This window comes from Mytilus californianus, unplaced genomic scaffold, assembly GCF_021869535.1.
Source record: "Mytilus californianus isolate M0D057914Y unplaced genomic scaffold, xbMytCali1.0.p SCAF_2, whole genome shotgun sequence".
In the NCBI taxonomy this organism is placed as follows: domain Eukaryota; kingdom Metazoa; phylum Mollusca; class Bivalvia; order Mytilida; family Mytilidae; genus Mytilus; species Mytilus californianus.
In genome coordinates, this window is record NW_026262668.1 from 52,999,529 (window position 1) to 53,022,057 (window position 22,529).

Genomic DNA, 22,529 nt, shown 5'->3' on the forward strand with positions numbered 1-22,529 from the left:
ATTTTACCATAAGGTTCAATACCACGAAAGGAAGGTGGGGATTGATTTTGGGGGTTATGGTACCAACAGTTAAGGAATTAGGGGCCAAAAAGGGGCCAAAAATAAGCATTTTTGTAACTTCCAGACAATAACTTGTGTGTAAGTGTATGGATCTCTCTGACATTGTACCACAAGGTTCCATATCACAAAGGGAAGGCTGTAATTGATTTTGGGGGTAATTGCCTCAAAATTTTAGGAATTAGGGGCCAAAAAAGGGGCAAAAAACAAGCATTTTTCTAGTTTCATGACAATAACTTGTGTGTAAGTGTTTGGATATTTCTGAAATTGTACTACAAGGTTCCGTGTCACAAAGGGAAAGCTGGAATTGAGTTTGGGGGTAATTGCCCGAAACGTTTAGGAATTGGGGGCCAAAAAGGGGCCAAAAATAAACATTTTTCTAGTTTCCAGACAATAACTTGTGTTCAAGTGTATGGATCTCTCTGAAATTGTACTGCAAGGTACCATACCACAAAGGGAAGGCTGGGATTGAGTTTGGGGGTGATGAATCATAAGGGGGTTCAAAAAATTTGGGGGGGGGGGGGGGTTTTTTCTTTTTTTTTTCTTTTTTTCCTTTTTTTTTTCTTTTAAAATTTTCCATTTTAAGTTGGTTATTTCTGATTAATATTTAAAAGCAAATAATAATGATATGGTAGGAGATACACACCAAACAGGATGTGTAAATTATTATATAATAAGTATTGTGCAATAGCAAGAAATTTTCAATTGCACAGTATTGCACAATTGCAAGAAATCTTCAATTGCACAGTATTGCGCAATAGCAAGAAATCTTCAATTGCACAGTATTGCGCAATAGCAAGAAATATCCAATAGCACAATATTGCGCAATAGCAAGAAATTGTCAATTGTACAGTATTGCACAATAGCAAGAAATATTCAATTGCACAGTATTGTGCAAAAGAAGATACTTCGTATAAATTGCTTATTTCTTGATCAATTTCAATGGGGTTTTATTCTTGAATTCTTGGGGTTCTTTAATATGCTGAATCTAACCGTGTATTAAGTTTTTGGATTTTGGGCCCCGTTTTTAAATTGGTCCACATTGAGGTCCAAAGGGTCCAAAATTTAACTTTGTTTGATTTCATCAAAAATTGAATTATTGGGGTTCTTTGATATGCCGAATCTAACCGTGTATTTAGATTCTTAATTTTTGGTTCCGTTTTCAAATTGGTCTACATTAAGGTCAAAAGGGTCCAAAATTAAACTTAGTTTGATTTTAACAAAAATTGAATTTTTAGGGTACTTTGATATGCTGAATCTAAACATGTATTTAGATTTTTGATTATGGGTCCAGTTTTCAAGTTGGTCCAAATCGGGGTCCAAAATTAAACTTTGTTTGATTTCAACAAAAATTGAATATATGGGGTTCTTTGATATGCTGAATCTAACCATGTATTTAGATTTTTGATTTTTGGGCCCCGTTATCAACTTTGTCCACATTGAGGTCAAAAGGGTCCAAAATTAAACTTTGTTTGATTTCATCAAAAATTGAATTCTTGGGGTTATTTGATATGCTGAATCTAACCATGTATTTAGATTTTTTATTTGTGGACCCGCTATCAAATTGGTTCATATTGAGGTCAAAAGGGTCCAAAATTAAACTTTGTTTGATTTCATCAAAAATTGAATTATTGGGGTTCTTTGATATGCCAAATCTAACCGTGTATTTAGATTTTTAATTTTGGGTCCCGTTTTTAAATTGGTCTACATTAAGGTCCAAAGGGTCCAAAATTAAACTTAGTTTGATTTTAACAAAAATTGAATTCTTGGGGTTCTTTGATATGCTGAATCTAAACATGTGTTTAGATTTTTGATTATGGGCCCAGTTTTCAAGTTTGTCCAAGTTGGGGTCCAAAATTAAACTTTGTTTGATTTCAACAAAAATTGAATATATGGGGTTCTTTGATATGCTGAATCTAACCATGTATTTTGATTTTGGACATTGGACCATAATAGGTAAATTAAAAAAATTCAAGTTCTTAGACCACATTCTTTCTGTGTCAGAAACCTATGCTGTGTCAAATATTTAATCACAATCCAAATTCCGAGCTGTATCAAGCTTGAATGTTGTGTCCATACTTGCCCCAACTGTTCAGGGTTCGACCTCTGCGGTCGTATCAAGCTGCGCCCAGCGAAGCATTTTATTAAAAAATAGTGCAAGAAATATAAATTGAGTTCAGAATAATGTTTCAAGTAATCGAAACATTTGAAGATTAATTATAATTTTATTAAACTGGTGATATAGATTTCACATGTAATGGGATATCGTATATATCACCAGTTTAATAAAATGTAAAAAAAAAATATTTAAACTATTCCCCAATAAAAATTCATTGAACTAAAGGTAAAAACTGATATAAATTGCCAAAACTTTAATTGGACTTATGTTTCTACAGACCTGTGTAATAATTTAGATTTTTACTTATATAATTCTTACAAAATTCTAAGGAAAATGCAACAACTCATATTTAATTAATTTGAGTGCCTTCCATCCTACCACTGGCTTAAATACAAGTTAACATGTATAGGATTTTCTTTAGGCTTTGATTGTGTGAATATTTTGAGCAATGCATGGCAATTTGTTTCATTTGCTCCGATTAATTCAGCAGTAATATATATTTATACATATATATGGATATTATGGTATATATAATTCATGAATAAAAAAAAATCTGTTTGTTTGGCTAATTTTTTGATAAACACATATTTAGGTAGATATTGATTACATGTATCTACAATAAATATATTCTATTTATAGACCAGTCACAAGATGTAAACATAAATTTAGAAATACATTGTATTTAAAAATTGAAATGGCTGATCATGAATTGACATCTAGTAGACAACTAATCCTTAAAGGAGATAGTTTAGGAAGTAAGTCAACCATGCATTTTTTAATCTTAATATGTTATTTGGTTTTAAGTATGAGATATTCATAGTTAAAATTTAAAAAGTTGTGATTTTAAGAATTTTCAACTGTTTAATTATCCCTTTCTTGTACAGATTTTAATACCTGACAAAAAAGTCAAGTTCTCTATATAGTAAACCACCTACTGCAACATTATAAGGTCAGCTTGAGAGGCTGTGACCTATTTACAGATCAGGTTCAACAACAGCAATTTCTTTAGTTATTCTCTTCCCTTCAGTTTTAACCATACCCATCTTTATAATACTCTGTTTTATGTGCTTCAAATGATTGGTCATGTAACATCAAATTAGGAGGTTCTTCCTTTAGGGAGGGCATTCTACAAGAGATGGGGAATGCACAAATGGACCGCCTAGTCTACTGACATGAGTGTTGATAGTAATAAGAAATTATCCCCCCTCCTCAAAGCTATCTACCCCTTCAATTTGTTGAATTCACCCTGACACTGAAAATGAAAGGAATAACCTGTTTTTATCCAGGTTTTTTGACAAAAAATAAGGTTATTAAAGATATATAAGATCATGCATGAGGCTTTTGGTTTTGAATAAATTTTATGTGTGAAATTTTTGGATACATATAGCATTAAACATGACTTAATCTTCTATTAAAAACAAGTAATTGGTTACAGAAATAATGTTTTATTTTGTTTGTCCATTAAGCTTTCTAGACCTTTTTGCTTTGTTTTTGTCTATATAATACCTGAATAATCCTTTAAAATATTGAGGCTTTCCTGTATTGTAATTCTAATTAAGTTGGATATTTAATGTAATAGTTTTAAAACTTTTTTGTTGTCAGAAGCAAATAATGTTCCTACATGAATACTTATGATCTGTTCATGGAAATGGTTTTTAGATATTATTTGATATCTCAGTCATTATGCAAATTTGTAAAGGAATATTTATGTATAACAGAAAATAATGCACGATTGATATTGGAAACCTTATTTTCTTATTTAGAGCTACCTCGATAGTAAGGAAAAATATCCACAAAACTACCGATCCATGACAATCATTCTTGTTTGCCTTCATCAGTTCATAACATCTGAGACTACTATAACTTATAGTAGTCTCAGATAACATGTTCTCATCCAATTAACTAGGTGATTAAAAATACATCCATGAGATGTACTCACCTACATCATAATTTACCTGTGTACATACAGTAACTTCAGTTTTGATTTATATAAAATAAACCATGTAAGGTCATTAATTAAGGATTAAACAGTTAATATTTACAGATAGGTGGTAGGATAGTGGTTTATCTAAATAAACATGTACTGCTAGAAAACCAATATCATATATATGTGAGAGAAAGAGTATGACAAACCTCAGTATCTCTTGAAATTGATTCCTCGCTCTGCCTGTTGTTGAATTTATGGAAGTCATGAATGGTTGGATTAGAATACATTTAAAAGTTCAGAATGTGTGACATTTTGAATAAGAAGTGGTATTTTAAATTCACTAAGTAATGATTTATTTCGTTTATATTTGGACATATTTAATACTGTCTATTGAAAATGACCTGAATATGTAGTAAAAATGTGTGAACAACCACCTCAAAACTGTTTCTTTGGCGGATTAAAAGAAATATAGGTTTTGACGTTGTGGATGAGGATTTTAGTTTGAATTCAACATGGCTTTGAATGTTTGTTCTGGTCATGGGTCAACCCTGCCAGTTTTTCGTGAAGGAAGTGGGCTAGTTCAGGGTTTACAAAGTGTGGGGTTACCAAAGGAACAAAATGGTAACCATGGTAATAACCCTTATGTGACCTATGTAAATGTAAATAAGTTTGAAAACAATTGGGAAGATTTAGATGATGAATTTTCCACAAAGGAAATATTTGAAACAGATGTGTCGGAAAACATTCCTGTAAGAACAACTGCAAACAATCAAACTAGACTAAGACAACGAGAGGAAACATTTTATAGTGAACAGGAAGTTCCCCCTGTTCCAGTATTGGTTGACCCATCTAATAAATGGACATGGCAAGACACACATGATCATGACAACTCTGAACGGGAAAGTTTTTCTCTCGAAACTTACAAAATTCAAAGTAGACCAAGACAGATGGAAGAGACATTTTATACTGAACCTGGTATTCCACCAGTTAAAGATAAATCATCCTCTGAATGGATGAAATCCGACATGAAAGGTCAAGGTTATTTTGAACAAGAAAATTTAAGAACAACCGATTTGAAAAGAGAAACTCCCACTGATCAGAATAGATCTTGGAATAGTGATAAATTTTACAAAGAACAAGAAGTTCCGTTAGTTAAAGATGAGTCTTCCATTGATTTGATACAGCCTGATTCACAAGGTCAAGGTTATTTTGAACAAGAAAAACTACCTATAGACACAGCTGATGTAACAGTAGAGTCAACTTCCAACTTAAGGAACAGATTTGGGGGGAATAGATTTGAAACTCAAGGCTTTCATCATACTGGTAGGTAATTGTGCCCTGTATTGAAGAAATTGTAAAAATCGTTTGTTTTTGTTACCATTTTGTTCTTTTTTGGTTTGTTTTAATTAAATTCTCTATGTTTTTGTCGAGCCTGCAACCGCAGAAAGCTCGACATAGGGATAGTGATCAGGCAGCAGCGGCATTTAAGCTAACTTCTTAAAAGCTTAATATTTCAGAAGGTAGAAGAGTGGATGCTTCATACTTTGTATATAGATGGTTTATGATATGAACTTCCGTCTGTCATATGTACACTGTCTTTGACCTCATTTTCATGGTTCAGTGACTACTTGAAAAAAAAGTTAAGATTTTTTGTAATGTTAATTTCTCTATTATTATGAGTAATAGGATAACTATATTTGGTATGTGGGTACCTTGCAAGGTCCTCATGCCTGTCCGACAGTTTTCACTTGACCTCATCCTCATTTCATAGATCAGTGAACAAGGTTAAGTTTTTGTGGTCAAGTCCATATCTCAGATACTATAAGCAATAGGTCTTCTATATTTGGTGTATTTAATGATTGTAAGGTGTACATGTCCAACTGGCAGGTGTCATCTGACCTTGACCTCATTTTCATGGTTCAGTGGTTTTAGTTTAGTTGGTATGACGTTGGCGTGGTCGTCGTCCGAAGACACATGGGTTTTGGCACAATAACTTTAGTTTAAGTGAATGGATCTCTATGAAATTTTACCATAAGGTTCAATACCACAAAAGGAAGGTTGGGATTGATTTTGGGGGTTATGGTACCAACAGTTAAGGAAAAAGGGGTAAAAAATAAGCATTTTTGTAACTTCCAGACAATAACTTGTGTTTAAGTGTATGGATCTCTCTGAAAGGAGAGGGACGAAAGATACCAGAGGGACAGTCAAACTCATAGATCGAAAACAAACCGACAAGACGCCATGGCCAAAAATAAAAAGACAAACTGAAATTATACCACAAGTTTCCATTCCACAAAGGGATGGTTAGGATTGGCTTTGGGGGGTTATGGCTCAAACCATTTAGGAATTAGGGGCAAAAAAGGGGAAAAAACAAGGGTTTCCTGGTTAATGGACAATTTTAAAGCAGTATAAGGGAGGTAATCCAAAATCAAAATTGTACAATGTTGTACAATGTTGGATTACCTCCCTTACACTGCTTTTGAACTATCTATTTGTGATGTATTTAAATTGGTAATTATGGTTGCAAACTCCATTCGAAATTTGAATTGAGATTATGACCATATCTTGAGGGAAAGATTTTTTTTTTGGAAAAAGGGGGGGGGGGGGGGGGGGGGGGGGAGGGAGGTAAAAAAGAAATTGGGGGGGGGGGGCAATTTTTTTTGCCAAAAAAAGGGGGATGGGTAAAATTAATAACAAAAATTTTTTTTTGGGGGGGGTCAATACGCAACAGCATAGTGTATTTCACAAAAGCAAAAAAAAAAGGGTTTGTTAATTATTTTTTTTTGTTGGGGGGGGGGGGGGGGGGGTGTCAATTCGCAACAGCATAGTGTATTGCACAAAAGCAAAAAATTGAATATAAATTCAAATTTTATAACCAATTCTAAGTCCTTTGACTACAGTTATTCGGTGTCAGAAACCTATTATGTGTCAAATATTTAATTACAATCCAAATTCAGACCTGTATCAAGCGCTAATATTGTGTCCATTTTCGCCCCAACTGTTCAGGGTTGGACCTCTGTGGTCGTATCCAGCTGCGCTCAGCGAAGCATTTTTTTTTGTTTTGGACTGTTGCAATAGGTTAACTATATTTGGTGTAAGGAAATATTTTACGATGTACGTGTCAGTCTGGCAGGTTTTATTTGACCTTGACCTCATTTTCAAGGTTAATTGCTCAATGTTAAGTTTTTGTGTATTGGTCTGTTTTTTGGCAGTTAAGCTGCCATATGCTAGCACCCTAGATTTGCTTTTTTCTCAAAGAATACTGAAATAGGTGCCATTGTTGTTATCTAGCAGGGTAATAGGTTATTTATAACTAATTGGACACTTTTTTCATACTTTTAATTCTGGAATACAAAAAATATGACCAGAATAACCTTAATTAATTGTCGAACAACGTAAAATAATTGACGTTACACATAGGAAATAGTGCTCTATAGAAATTCGCACATTGTTTATTATCCCGTGTGCTTTTGGTTAAGATGTCAAAGAACAATTGTATGAAATATTTAATCGCCGAAAATCTCTAAATACAAGTCGTTTACATTTCCCAAATGGCAAAAGGCGTAGGAACATTGTTTGGCGGCAACACGGAATTACAGTAGTCTAAGTTGGCGGTAATTTTAACTTAGAAGACGAAACGTATCTTTTAAATTTGGAGGATTCTGATGATAGAAAGGTAATTATTGTTTATTATGATATTCTTTTTGTTTGAGATGATTGTGATTTTTTAATTGATTTCAATTAAATGTATATGCACATTTTAATTCCTTTTATATTATTCCGTTTATCACATAACTGACCTTGTTAAATTATACTGTTGTTGTTATTTATGAATGAAATAAACCGGAAATCGACGTTGATTAGTCGATATTTTTCAAGACGGTCTCACTAATTAGAGACAAGAAGAATTGTAGAAACAAGTAGCGACAAGAAGAAAAATGTTAGCGACAAAAAGACACATTTAGCGACAAGAAAGTTTATATACTATTAAAACAATACATTTAGAGAAAAGTCAATTAATTACAGTTGATCATTTTCTGTTTTATAAGGTTTAAAATAATGTTATATTTGGTAGCACCTGGGAACAGTATATATGTTCCTGGTAGCACTACGTACTTCTTGATGCTTCTTGTCGCTTCTTGTCGCTTCTTGACGCGTCTTGTCTCTAATTAGTGAGACCCTTTCAACAAACTTGCCGAGAATGAAAGTAGAATGTGATATGGATTTTAGACTCAGAAAGATCGTTGATCATAGTAAGGCACACGGAAATGTAGAAAAACTGTTTATATATTACTGTATATCAGTCAGGGGCATTACTTAAATAAGTAACAATTAAAATTACCTATACAAGTAATGTTGAAAACGAGGCTATTTTAAATATTACTTATATAAGTAATTTTTCTGAATATTATTTTTATAGGTGTCCAATTATACAGATTGTAGTAGCTTTAACAAATTTTCACAGTCATCTGGTTAATTTTCCCATGAAGTATAAAATCTAATCCTTCTGAAACACTAATTAACTTTCTGATGCACTTATCTTTCATACTGACGCTTCTGGGTCAAAGATTGGTCTCATGGGACTATTAAATTATCATTTTCCTCCAAAATCTTGAAGGTAGACTGATATAAATAGATAGATACTTGTGAATTAATTAAGACTTGAAGTTATTTATAACTTGTAACCAAAATCAATTACATATGTTCCTTCAATAAGTGTTATTACTATTTTTTTCAAAAATGTATAAAATAACTTATTCAAGTAATATTTTTGTCATTATTTTTAAAGTAACCCTTTATCTCTATACTCCTCTCAAATCTAATTAATTCTTTATTTTATGATATAAAATGATGTAAAAATTCATGAAAACTACATTTAGTCTATGCTTCTATTGAAATTTAAAATAACTCTATTAAGTAATTTTATTATTTTTAAAAACAAAAATTACTTATATAAGTAACTTAAAAAAATAACTTGTTTAAGTAACGCCCCTGACTGTATATAGGTACGGATGTCTGAAAATGTATAAAATCAGCGAAAATCAATAAAAAGCAAATGTGAATTGGGAAATATATGCGGACAGAAGAATTCGGTCCACATCATCATGATCATGACATGAAGCCAGTGTCCGACTCTCATTCACTTGTTTCTATCCATGGGAAGATCCAGTATCAATGTATATTTAGGAGCTCAACATATAAGATGATAGTGGATCTTCCCATGCATAGAAACAAGTGCCTGTGGTCAGACTTTGACATTTCAATGTTTATGATATTTTTTTTAAACCAGAACTTTTTTATTTCTGAGCCTTTACATTTACTAAAGAAAGGTCAATCAGACCTCACCTTTGATCCCTGTAATAGTAACCCTTTGTCTGATTTGTGTCTCATAACTTTTGTACTGTAGAATTTAAATTGACCAGGAAAGCAATTCATTTCATACTAATGCAAACTCGTACCATTTCAATTCGTACCACTAAAAGTCAACTCATACCAACATTAACTACTAAATTTTGGAATTCACAATGTTTCTATCTGATTGACCTAATAGAGACCATGTGTCAACTTACAACAGAGGCAAACTAGAACATAATATATTAAATGAAATGCATGTTTTAAATTTAACAAAATTTTATCTCTCAATCTGCACATCTTTTTGTCAAAAATCAAACTTTGATCTGACACTTATATCCCATGACGATTTCTTTTCAATTTCATGGACAAAACTTATGTAAATATATTTTATCATGATTGTATGTCTTAATAAACAATATAAATATTTGTATTTGTTTTTATTTCAGCTAGATTCAAATTCTTGGCTTTAATATCCTAGAAGTGACAAGACATACATGTACAATACATGATTCTATCTAGTAGCTGCATTGACTAGTCATAAAAAAAATTCCATGACAGCTATGAAACTCGAGACCATTATGATGTTTTGGATATATTTATACATGTATATCTACAGAAATGATCAAAGTACATGTACTATGAAGATTTTTACCAGGTCTTATCATATGAAGACTAGTCAGACAAATGTAACAGTCCAGCTATTTTTAGAGGCTGTCTAATGACAGATACTTTCAGAACTATGATATGACTGTGTAACTGTTACTACAAAGAGGGAGATACATTGTATTATTGCACACTATTAATATATATATAAGAAGTACACCCAGTTATCAGTTATAGAAAGGTAGTTTGAATTCATTATGATGATACATTGTGCAGATACATGAAATATGTTTTATGTATGTAAGAAATGAAGACTATAGAAATATTAAAAAAAAACAGACAAAATATTTGTAAATAATTTGATGTAAATTTAATAGATTGGACACTTGGAAGTACAATAATGTAAAAGAAAATTAAAAGATAAATATGTTGCATCATTGCTAGGCCAACAACATCAGCATTTTGTGTAATATGATCCATGCATGATAAACAATTAAATTACACCACCTCAGATTGTTCCCAGTATTATTAAATCAGTTTGTGTACTGAGTGGCACCTGCTGATCTAACTAAAAATGCTAATGTGGCATATGAAAACTCTTAGTACATAGTGGAATTAAACTATACACCACTGTGGAACACCGTAATTCTGATGACATTGTTCCTGCATAATTTAAATTCATTCATCAGTGTATTGAGAAGTTGATAGAATTTAGCGTCTGTATGTCACTGTACGGCCTGCAACAATGAGCAAAACCCATACCGCATAGTAAGCTATAAAAGGCCTTGAAATGACAATTGTAAAACAATTCCAACAAGAACACCAGCGGCCTGATTTATGTACAAATCAATAATGAAAAACAAATATGATATACAGCAACATATGACAACCACTGAATGACTTGAGACAGGCACACACATAATCTGGCAGGGTTAAACATGTTTAATGGCGCCAAACCTTCCCCTAACCTTGGACAGTGTACATACTTCTTTTCACACATTCAATCATCGAAAGGATACATATTTTTAAGTAATTCAAAAATGAATGATAAACGTTTAAAAACAAATGGTATATTGTTAGAGAAAAGTGTGTAGGATATTGGAAATCAGTGCATGTTCAAAAAAAAATCTGATACATGAGATTTAACAAGTTGTGATAAACAAAGTAACACTGCCACTGTTTTCATCATTACTTTTGCCTTGGTTTTTGATTAACTACCTATAGCGCTTACAGTGCTTTGATTCTTATACTGTATGCAAAAGATCAACTATATTTGGTGTATGGAAATATTTTACAATGTAGATGTCAGTCTGGCAGGTTTTATTTGACCTTGACCTCATTTTCATGGTTCATGAATTGCTTATGTTTAGTTTTTTTTGTTTTGGTCTGTTCTTAAACTTTAAGCAATAGGTCAACTATATTTGGTGTATGGAATGATTGTAAGGTGTTTATGTCTGGCAGGTATCATCTGACCTTGACTTCATTTTCATGGTTCATTGGTCAATATAGAATTTCCACAAAGTGTGTGCCCTTTATCATAAACCTATAAATTAAAAACGGAACAACAACAACAAAAAATTCTGATATTAGAATATTTTGTACTCCTTTTAATTCGATCATATTTGAAACAAAACATGATCTTTTATATCCCATATTCAATCATACTACTATGTTTGAAACAAAAATGTTAATGTGATACTTGTAGTAAAACTAAATATAGGACTATCTACATAAAATCAATGGTCAGTATAGTAGGCGAGACATTTCAGTGTGTGCACTGTTGTTATTATGAAGTCACAATTGTGATTAAGATTTTAAATAGTTTGTTTTATAATCCTTTTTACTTTTTTTCATCTGTTGGAATTTAATTCACTTAATTACTAGCTTTATTATGAAGTCACAATTGTGTTTAAGATATATTAATTGTCTGCAAAATTTTGAAATCTGTACCGATTTTTTCCTCCAGCAAAATTGAAGAGAGAATTTTTAGGTACATGTAAGTATGTCACCACTCTAAAGATGTCTGGAAAATATCTTTTAGTAAATTTGTTGTCAGTGGAATTTCAGAACAAGTTGGATCTATTCTGGATGACTTCACAATTATTGAAGAAATGTTATTTATAGATGCAATACAATAATGAAATTGAAACATGATATCATCAATATAAGTCTTATGAACAGAAGCTGTATGCATGAGTGATTAGTTCATTATAGACTATATCATCATAATGTCATCACCATAGGGGGCTTTGACTTCTGATTTTATAACTTTAAGACTACCACCATTCATCTTTTGTGTGTGTTTGTGTGGGTTCTGAGGACAAATTTTTTGTTGTTGACTAAACAAAACAAATTTTTCGATATCATACAAGAACAAGAATAGAAAATTTTGAATTAGTTTTTCTCCTCCCTCCCCCCCCTCCCCCCCCACATAAGAAGAATAAGAATAAGAATAAGAATATTTATTATTCCAATCAAGGGCCATTGATGGGCAGCATAACATGTACACATAAAACAATACATCATGATTTGTAACAGAAAAAAACAAATTTATATATTAAAATGAAACATTAAAAAGTTCAGACAGATGTTAGTATCTTCATTCTATAAAAAATCACATACATTTAATTCCAGGCAGGATCAGAACTATAAAATCATTATAATTATCATTGTTATTACATACATTAATTAACATTTCGTCTAACATCTAGACATGTAATAATATAGCTCCCTAAATATTTAAGTATATACAAATTTTCATTAGTAAATAACCAAACAAATTTTGCCTCATTTGAAAGATATATAAAATTGGGACATATACAGTTTATCTCCTTGAAAAATATCTCCCTATCATTATTGTATGCTGGACAACTAGTAATAAAATGTTGTTCATCTTCAACCAGATTTAGAGTACATTTCTTACAAAGCCTTTGGTCTCTTTCTATATATAAAGTTTTATACCTTTCTCTTTCTATTTTGAGATCATGTGCACTGATTCTGATTTTACATATGGCACTTCTCAATTGAAAATTGTTTAAAGATAGTTACATTTCTTTCGAAAAACAAGTTTTAAGTTTGAAATAAGTATCTAATTTACTACTCTTTGTATCTCTTCTTTTTGTGTTCCAAAATTTTACAAAACTATTACAAAGTTTTTGCTTAACTGACTTGATAAAAAAGTTGAGCTTTACCTCCAAATTATGAATATTCAGCTTTTTAAAAATGTAATGTATGGATGAATACCAGCATTCAATATTATTATTAAATATATATATATTGCTGTCTGAGGCCCCATATTGACCCTCTTTAGTTTAATCTTGTTGTCTGTGACCAGATGTAGAGCCTCTTTATATCAACAGTTCTATGAATTAATTGATCCCCTGCCATTTCACATCACTATTTGTTGTTATATGGCAAATTGATTTCTGTTCAAGTAGATGATGAAATAAGATTTAGGACAATATTTGTTGTGTCAATTTTCATAGATAAACAAGTGAGTATTGTTTTTAGAAAAATTAAATTTTAAATTTAAAAAAAAATGTATGTTATTAAGTAAGGAGAGAATGAAGTCTTACAATTGTGATCTTGCAAACCTCATGGTAATTTGTTTATTTCTTACTTGCCTGGTTCTTATTAAGTGACTACTCTGGGAAGTATTATTAAAAAAATTACTCTAGTTGATGTGAGATTTGAAAGTGTCTGACTTCATGTTGATTTAGGTGCGTGGGTATTTTTACATCAATATAACATTTATTTTATGTCAGAAATATGATTTTCTTTTGACACCTAGAAGAAACATTGAGCAGTTTTCATCAATACAAATGTATAGAAATGATGACTTTAAAGTAAAACATTTCTTTTAAGAATAATTAGAATAATTGATATATGTAAAAAGTAAAATAACAAAAATACCGAACTCCAAGGGAAATTCAAAACGGAAAGTCCTTTATTAAATGGCAAAATCAAAAGCTCAAACACATCTAATGAATGGAAAACAACTGTCATATTCCTGACTTGGTACAGGCATTTCCTTATGTAGAAAATGGTGTATTAAGCCTCATGGTTTTATAGTTAGCTAAACCTCTCATATATATTATTTCCATTAATATATCCCCCAGAACTAGAAATTAAAGAAACAACACTGACACGGCTTCCTCCGCCTCATTTTTAGACTTATACCTCAAATTTGACATACACAGTCATCTCAATACCAGAATCTATGACAAACGAGACGATTTTAATTTTGAAATTATCAATTTCCCCTACCTTAGTAGCAATATACCAATTTCACCTGCATATGGGATATACATTTCCCAACTTATTCGATATTCAAGAGCTTGCAGCTCCTACTCAGACTTTGTAAAACGTCACCGGTGTCTGAGTAGAAAGTTGATGAACCAGGGGTATTTCAAAGAACGTTTCGTCCTTTTTCTAAAAAAGTTCATCACATGATGGTCTTGATGTATAGATTCTGCATACTGACGTTGCTTATCAGCTTAATAACATGTTATATTGTTCTTTTATTTGTCTTTGTTCTAATATTAATATTACTTTTACTGTTTGGTCTGTTTTCTGTGATATCCATTTGACGTGGCTCGGTACTAAATACATCTCATCAATGTGTTTGTATTATCTTTCATTTTTGCTGGTGTGTTTTGTACGTGTGTCACTTTATGTGTTTCTTTGGTACATATGACGTGGCTCTGTACTTTAAAAGATTCCACCTTTTTGTTATTGTTCTATTATAATACCATTATGCTATTGTTCTATAATAATTTTGAAAATACTTTGAACGACAAAATTATTTTACTGGCGTAGTGGTATTAACCATATGTGGATTCTTAAAAATTCTAAAGAACTTCTGGATAATTTTAAATCTCGGTCTTTTTCTGAAATTAGTTCTAACAAAAACTTTTGATTTTTCAACCCAGGTTTACCACCATTCCCCATGTGAAATTATAATTTTTGAAAATACTTTGAATGACAAAATTATTTTATATTTCTTCCTGTGTGACCTTTACATTTTCTGGCGTCAATTACACGCGACTCTACACTAAGAGTAGATGTGAATGCAGTCACAGGACTTTAAATATTTTAATCCTTTATGGGTTGATTTATAATACATATATAAGTATGCAATGAATGTGGTTGTTAAATTTGATAGATGCTTTTTGTGCTTCTTTGTTAAATGTTTGTTTGTTTTGAGATTGTGACACAGTGTTGACTGCTGTACCCATATTTTGACAATGTTACCTATTATGTCTGTTTTGTTCACGCATCGTTGTAAATATAATGGAATTTGATGCGACTGTCATACAAGTGAGAGGTTTAGGGCTATAAAACCAGGTTCAATCCACCATTTTCTACATTTGAAAATGCCTGTACCAAGTCAGGAATATGACAGTTGTTGTCCATTCGTTTGATGTGTTTTATCAGTTGATTTTGCCATTTGATTAATGACTTTCCATTTTGCATTTTCCTCGGAGTTCAGTATTTTTGTGATTTTACTTTTCACTTGTATAACAGTCACATAGAATTCCATTATATTGACAACAATATGTGAGCAAAACAAACAGACATAATAGTTAAAAACATAAAAAATTTGGGTACTATATGAAAATATATATCTAGGAACAAAATATATCCTCATGTGCAGAAAAGTCCATTTACTCCTGTTTCCTTGTTGTATTTTGTTGCTCAAATGTTAGTTTTCTGTGTTAGGTACTCTGGACTGGTTTTGTCTTTTTTCTTTGGCTGATAAGTGTTGTCTGTTCTATTTAGAAAACAGTTTTTATTTGCCACCCTGAATGGTAGATTCATCTCATTTTTTTTACTGTTAATCTCTCAAATATAAGAAGATATAAACAATCTATATAATTGCATTATTTCAAAAACTATATATTCTTACAGCTGGTTAATTTCATTAGATTTCTTACAACATTAAGCTGTTGCAATTATTTCACATGTGTTCTAGTGTTTTTGATGTTAGATTTGTCTGAGTTTCACTAGATAGGTTGGAAGTAAATGACATTTGCGAAAGACAGAATAAAAGATGCATACAGAAAAAATAAATTTTATGAAAAATGTCAGTCAGACTCAGTTAAATAGATTTAATGCAAGCAACAAAGATTGCTGATTAATGATTAAGTTACACAAACATCATTTCTTTAAAAAAAGGGTACTGCTCACTTGTTTTTTAATGAGCGCCATATAAATTATGTAGTTGGCTTGATCATTATTTTTGTAAAATCATGGTAATGCATAAACATTTTAGATAAGTTAGGAATGAGTGGTTGTTACAGTTGTACTTCAGCGAAGACCTTTTTGAAACTGAGTATTTTTTGTTGTTCTCTTCTAAGTATAGCCATGCATTGATGTCTTATTGATGTTGTTAGGTTGCTGTCTCATTGACATATAGCCCACACCTCCTTTAAGTCATTTATATAGTTTTTTGCCTAATGTGCATTTATCCTGCATTAACCTTATCTTAAAATATTTAGATCAGCTCATTTCCTGAAGTAAATTATTTTGCAAAAGTACAATATATAAGATAAAATGCACAATAGAAAAAAGAATTTTCATGCTAAATTTCTTTAATTGTATCATTTAGAGATGGATTGAATCCACGTTACAAAGTAGGACAGTATTCTAAAAGGATTTACCCATTTACACATTGGTTCTGTCAATAGACTTTGTTTTATCTTGATTGTCTAGAAATTGGTTCTAGTTAATAGATCATAATTCGTCATGATGCTATGTTATTGATATATTACTTCAATCATTTGTGTGGTCATTAGGGATCTGTGTTGATGTCTGTGGGAAGCCAAGTTCATTAATGATAAATACAGAGATTAGGGAAGGAGTATAGAAATTTCAATTTCTGAATTAAAATTTTATGATATAATGATTTAGTACAAAGAAATGTTAAACTGTTATGAATGAAAATTGAAAAGGATTTTCTCAGTAAGGATTCAAAAGGTAGACCAACCATATTTTCCATCCTAATTTCATCAAGGCTTAAATTGCAATTCTTGTTTAATAATGAAAAGTGGACAAGAAATCAATAAATTGTTCCGTATAATTCCTTTAAGCTCCAGTTCATTTACCCAAACTCCTTATGCCAAATCCTTAATTCCCCAATACATAACTCCCTAGTTCCTGATGTTAAAAGCTAGCAATCTTATTTGTCAATTCCCTGACCAGAAATATGTAGGGAAACATAGGATTAACTCACAGATAATTCCATGCGTACATTACACATAGGGTGATTGCTTGAGGTAAGTCTCTGCCAAACAGGGTGATTGGTGGTGGTGAATCTCTGCCAAACAGGGTGATTGGTGGTGGTGAATCTCTGCCAAACAGGGTGATTGGTGGTGGTGAATCTCTGCCAAACAGGTGATTGTTGGTGGTGTTGAATCACTGCCAAACAGGGTGATTGCTGGTGGTGATTCTCTGTCAAATAGGGTGATTGCTGGTGGTGTCAAATCACTGCCAAATAGGGTGATTGCTGGTGGTGTTGAATCACTGCCAAATAGTGTGATTGCTGGTGGTGTCAAATCACTGCCAAATAGGGTGATTGCTGGTGATGAATCATTGCCAAACAGGGTGGACACTGCCAAACAGAGTGATTGCTGGTGGTGAATTACTGCCAAACAGGGGGATTGCTTGTGATTAAGAGTCACAGATAACCCTGAAATTTATGACCATATCTCATATACATGTACAGAGAGATATAATTTCATAGTGAATTTACCCTGCAATCACCATGATTTAAGTTGTAAAAAATCACCAAGAACACAGTATTGAGATTTTTCATATCACCGACTGTAAATGTCCCATCCTTAACATATACATATATATCAAAATGAATTCACAACATTTGGACCTGAGCACCTCGTCATTGCCTCTAGCTGTACCAATAAATTTTCAGGCAGAGTAAAAAAAAGTCTAAAATATTAGCTTTTGGTATTTCTTTAAAATTTACCCTTTGTATGTATACCTCTTCCAGAATTGTAAATCCCCTTCAAAGCTCAATAAGCTAATATATATAATATATCTTTAGGATTCTGAAACTAATGATGAATCTTGTAATATAAAATGTGATCTATATGAGGTTGAGTAATATAATATAATAAGGAATGACTGTACAGTAAACCATGGAAATGTTGCCTAAAATATCATCCAATCAAAAGTGGTGCTACATGTACACATAATGTTGCTTATTTATGAAGTGTACAAGCTTAATTAGTTTCAATAGTAAATTTTTAAGTAAATCCTGGAAATTGTTACATTTAAAAAAAATTTCTATCAGTTTGCTGTTTTATAATCATAATCTTTAAAAAATTGTGATGGGATTGCTTTCACATAAAAAAAGTTTCACTATAATATTTTGTATTATTATATATAGATGTATGCAGCATTAATAAATGCTTGCAAAAATTTATGAATTTCAGTGGCGGATCCAGTGGGGGGGTTCTGGTGGTTAGAACTTTCCTTTTTTTTTGACGATCATTGCTTTTGAATTTGAACATATGGTTGGAACCCTCCCCCCCCCCCCCCCTTTTTATCCTGGGTTGGAAACCCCCCCTTTTTAAAAGTTGCTGGATCCGCCCCTGAATTAAGTTTTACCCTTGTCCGTCTGTACCTACGTACATACGTAAGAACGTCCATACGTCCCAAAATTGGTTTCCATTCTCTAACTTGAGTTTGCTTCTAGAGTTATGCCCCTTTATAAATGGAAACATTACAGAATTTTTAGTTTCCTTTCTCTAATTTAAGTTTGCCTCAACCAAATGTTATGAAACTTATACACAATGCTTATTACTATAAAACACAGATCAAGTTTGAATTTTAGTGGCGTCACTTTAACCGTTCTAGAGTTATGCCCCTTTATAAATGGAAAAATTGCAAAATTTTTAGTTTCCGTTCTTTATCTTAAGTTGTCTCCACCAAATATGAAACTTATACACAATGCTTATGACCACAAAATACAGATCAAGTTTGAATTTTGGTAGCGTCACTCTAACCGTTCTAGAGTTATGCCCCTTTATCAATGGAAAAATTACAAAATTTTTAGTTTCCTTTCTCTAACTTAAGTTTGCCTCAACCAAATGTTATGAAACTTATACACAATGCTTATTACCACAAAATAAAGATCATGTTTGAATTTTGGTGGGGTCACTTTAACCATTCTCAAGTTATGCCCCTTTATAAACCAAAAAATTGCAAAATTTTTAGCTTCTGTTCTCTAACTTAAGTTGCCTCAACCAAATGTTATGAAACTTATACACAATGCTTTTTACCTCAGAACAGAGATCAAGTTGAATTTTGGTGGCATCACTTTAATCATTATCAAGTTATGCCCCTTTATAAATCGAAAAAAATTGCAAAATTTTTAGTTTCCGTTCTGTAACTTAAGTTTTCCCCAACCAAACATTATGAAACCTTTCAACAATACTTATTTCCACAAAACTCAGATCAAGTACAAATTTTGGTAGCCTCACTTTTATTGTTCTTGAGTTATGTCCCTTTATAATGTTGTATGCAAGCGGGGGCACATTCTCCATTAATTTTTTTTGAATTGAGGTCTATTTGATCTGAACCCATGATGACATATTTAGTCATGACGGTGATGATGTAGAATCTGATGAGGGATAGAGCACTGTAAAAAAATTTATATTCCTGTACCAATTTTTCGTGGCTTGAGGAAACTTGCATTTTCTTGGATATTTTTAATTTCTTGGTTTAATTTGCAATGGCTGCATTCAAGCCTTTAGAAAATTTGTAATTCGTTTAACATTAAAATTTGTGGTTCACCTGTACCCACGAACCCCACTAAAATTTGTATTCCATGAATAATAATGAGTCCACAGTATTGGATTTTTACGATTTATTAGTTTTTGTCGAGCCTGCGACTTTTGTCGCAGAAAGCTCGACATAGGGATAGTGATGCGGCGGCTATGGCGGCGGTGGCGGCATTAGCTAACTTCTTAAAAGCTTTATATTTTAGAAGGTGGAAGACCTGGATGCTTTATACTTTGTATATAGATGCCTTATGTTACGAAGTTTCCATCTGTCACATGTCCATTGTCCTTGACCTCATTTTCATGGTTCAATGACTACTTGAAAAAAAAGTTAAGATTTTTTGTAATGTTAATTTCTCTCTTCTTATGAGTAATAGGATAACTATATTTGGTATATGCGTACCTTGCAAGGTCCTCATGCCCGTCAGACAGTTTTCACTTGACCTCGACCTCGTTTCATGGATCAGTGAACAAGGTTAAGTTTTTGTGGTCAAGTCCATATCTCAGATACTAGAAGCAATAGGTCTAGCATATTTGGTGTATGGAAGGACTGTAAGGTGTACATGTCCAACTGGCAGGTGTCATCTGACCTTGACCTCATTTTCATGGTTCAGTGGTTATAGTTAAGTTTTTGTGTTTTGGTCTGTTTTTCTTATACTGTATGCAATAGGTCTACTATATTTGGTGTATGGAATGATTGTAAGGTGTACATGTCTAGCTGGCAGGTGTCTTCTGACCTTGACATCATTTTCATGGTTCAGTGGTCAAAGTTAAGTTTTTGAGTTTTGGTCTTTTTTTCTAATACTATATGCAATAGGTCATCTATATTTGGTGTATGGAAATATTTTATGATGTACATGTCAGCCTTGCAGGTTTTATTTGACCTTGACCTCATTTTCACAGTTCATTGCTCAGTGTTAAGTTTTTGTGTTTTGGTCTGTTTTTCTAATACTATAAGCAATAGGTCAACTATATTTGTTGTATGGAAGAATTGCAAGCTGTACATGTCTGCCTGGCATGGTTCATCTGACCTTGACCTCATTTTCATGGTTCATTGGTCAATGTTTAGTTTTCTTGGTTAAGTCTGTATCTTAGAAACTATAAATAATAGGTCAACTATATCTAGTATATTGAATGATTGTAAGGTGTGCATGTATTTCTTGTTTGGTTTATATGACCTTGACCTCATTTTCTTGGATCATGTTAAGTATATGTGATAGTTGTAGTAAAGCTTTATATTTAGGACTATCAACATAATATCAATGATTAGTAAAGAAGGTGAGACATTTCAGCGTGTGCACTCTTGTTACTTATCCTGGGGATCTGAAGCAGCAGAACCTTGTGACACATGTCTTCCTTTGTATACTCAAACATTTTTATGTATATATTGTTATTCTTTATTTTATAGTGGGATCAGACAGATCTGAAGCTGGAGGAAGCGTTGGATGTTGCGGATATATTTTATGGTTTCTGTCAATCCTTCTTATCATTTGTACGTTTCCATTCTCTATGTGTTTAAGTATAAAGGTAGGTATTTATACAATAACTGACTATACCCAAACACTCTACCCTAAAGGTTGACTGATGTACAGAAATGGGGTTATACCTCTTGAATTCTCTCGTTAGACAGTATGTCCCATACCAAGGGGGCATCTGTTTGGCTGTCCAGGATGTATATATATACATGAAAGCAGTCATTTACTGTTGAAATGTGGGTGTGAAATCATTGGGAGCAGTGGCAGATCCAGGGGGAGGGGGTAGAGGGCATACATGTATATTCACATTTATGCACTGCTGTGTACCAAGATGCATGAGAAAATTTCACAATTTTATATCAACAACAACCTAGAGTGAAAAATTGTTGTTCAGCTGTTGCAGTAACATATCTCTAATTTCTCAATTTTAATTCTCTCTATTAACAAAAAAGTCCTAGATATATGTCTGCCCTACTAAAATTGCATAAAACTATATTAATTTTCGAACAGGACTTTTTGTTGTTGACATAAAAAAAAATTTATTTTTGAGGAAATATAGGACAAATGTGTATGATGTCAGCACAAAATATACGACATCATGACACAAATGCAAGTTTTTGTCTCAGTTGATTTATTCCATCTAATTGACATAAAGCACTCGTCTCACGTATGTAGTTGGATCGAAAACTAAGTAAAGGCAGCATCTGTTACTAGACAAGAATACTATTGGTATTGAAAATGTTGATAATGAGCTTAATTCACTTAAATTTCAATTAAATTGCATTTTGCTGAAAATATTTTTGATAGTGTATATCAGAAATAATAAAGGCATATTAAATGGATGTTATTGATTTGTAGTAAGCAAATCTATGATGAATTTATATTACATTGAACTTTCATATATATAAAACCTGAAATGACTGTCCATTGGCTGATGGTAGTTAGCATTTATTCTTAACTAATTAATTTGTATATATGGAATGTATTGATTTTGGTAGAAATAATCAGAAATGAAGAATTGTGTCAATATTTTGGATTTAATGAAATATTTTGCAAATTAGGCCAAAGAAAGAAGTACATGTATATGTGTTTCAGGAGATGATATATTCTTAGGTAGAAAATTATTTTAATTTTGATTTTTTTAAATAAGGGTCAAGTAAAGGATCAACATATTTTTTTCTTCAAAACCT

At 32.1% G+C, this 22,529-nt stretch overlaps 1 protein-coding gene and 1 long non-coding RNA gene across 5 annotated transcripts in view; both read left to right on the plus strand.

Annotated features, from left to right (window-relative positions):
* Positions 1–22,529, plus strand: part of LOC127730032 (uncharacterized) — an 88,198-nt gene that overhangs the window by 29,772 nt on the left and 35,897 nt on the right. The gene's annotated exons all lie outside the window — the stretch shown is intronic.
* Positions 1–22,529, plus strand: part of LOC127730013 (band 7 protein AGAP004871-like) — a 69,815-nt gene that overhangs the window by 16,077 nt on the left and 31,209 nt on the right. For 2 of the 4 annotated variants that reach the window (XM_052238058.1, XM_052238057.1), the window contains exon 2: positions 21,273–21,391. In XM_052238058.1, the coding sequence (XP_052094018.1) occupies positions 21,273–21,391 (119 nt within the window). Of the gene's footprint in view, positions 1–2,829; positions 2,932–4,112; positions 5,427–21,272; positions 21,392–22,529 lie in introns of those variants that run through there. The other 2 variants (XM_052238056.1, XM_052238055.1) reach the window with 2 other exon arrangements.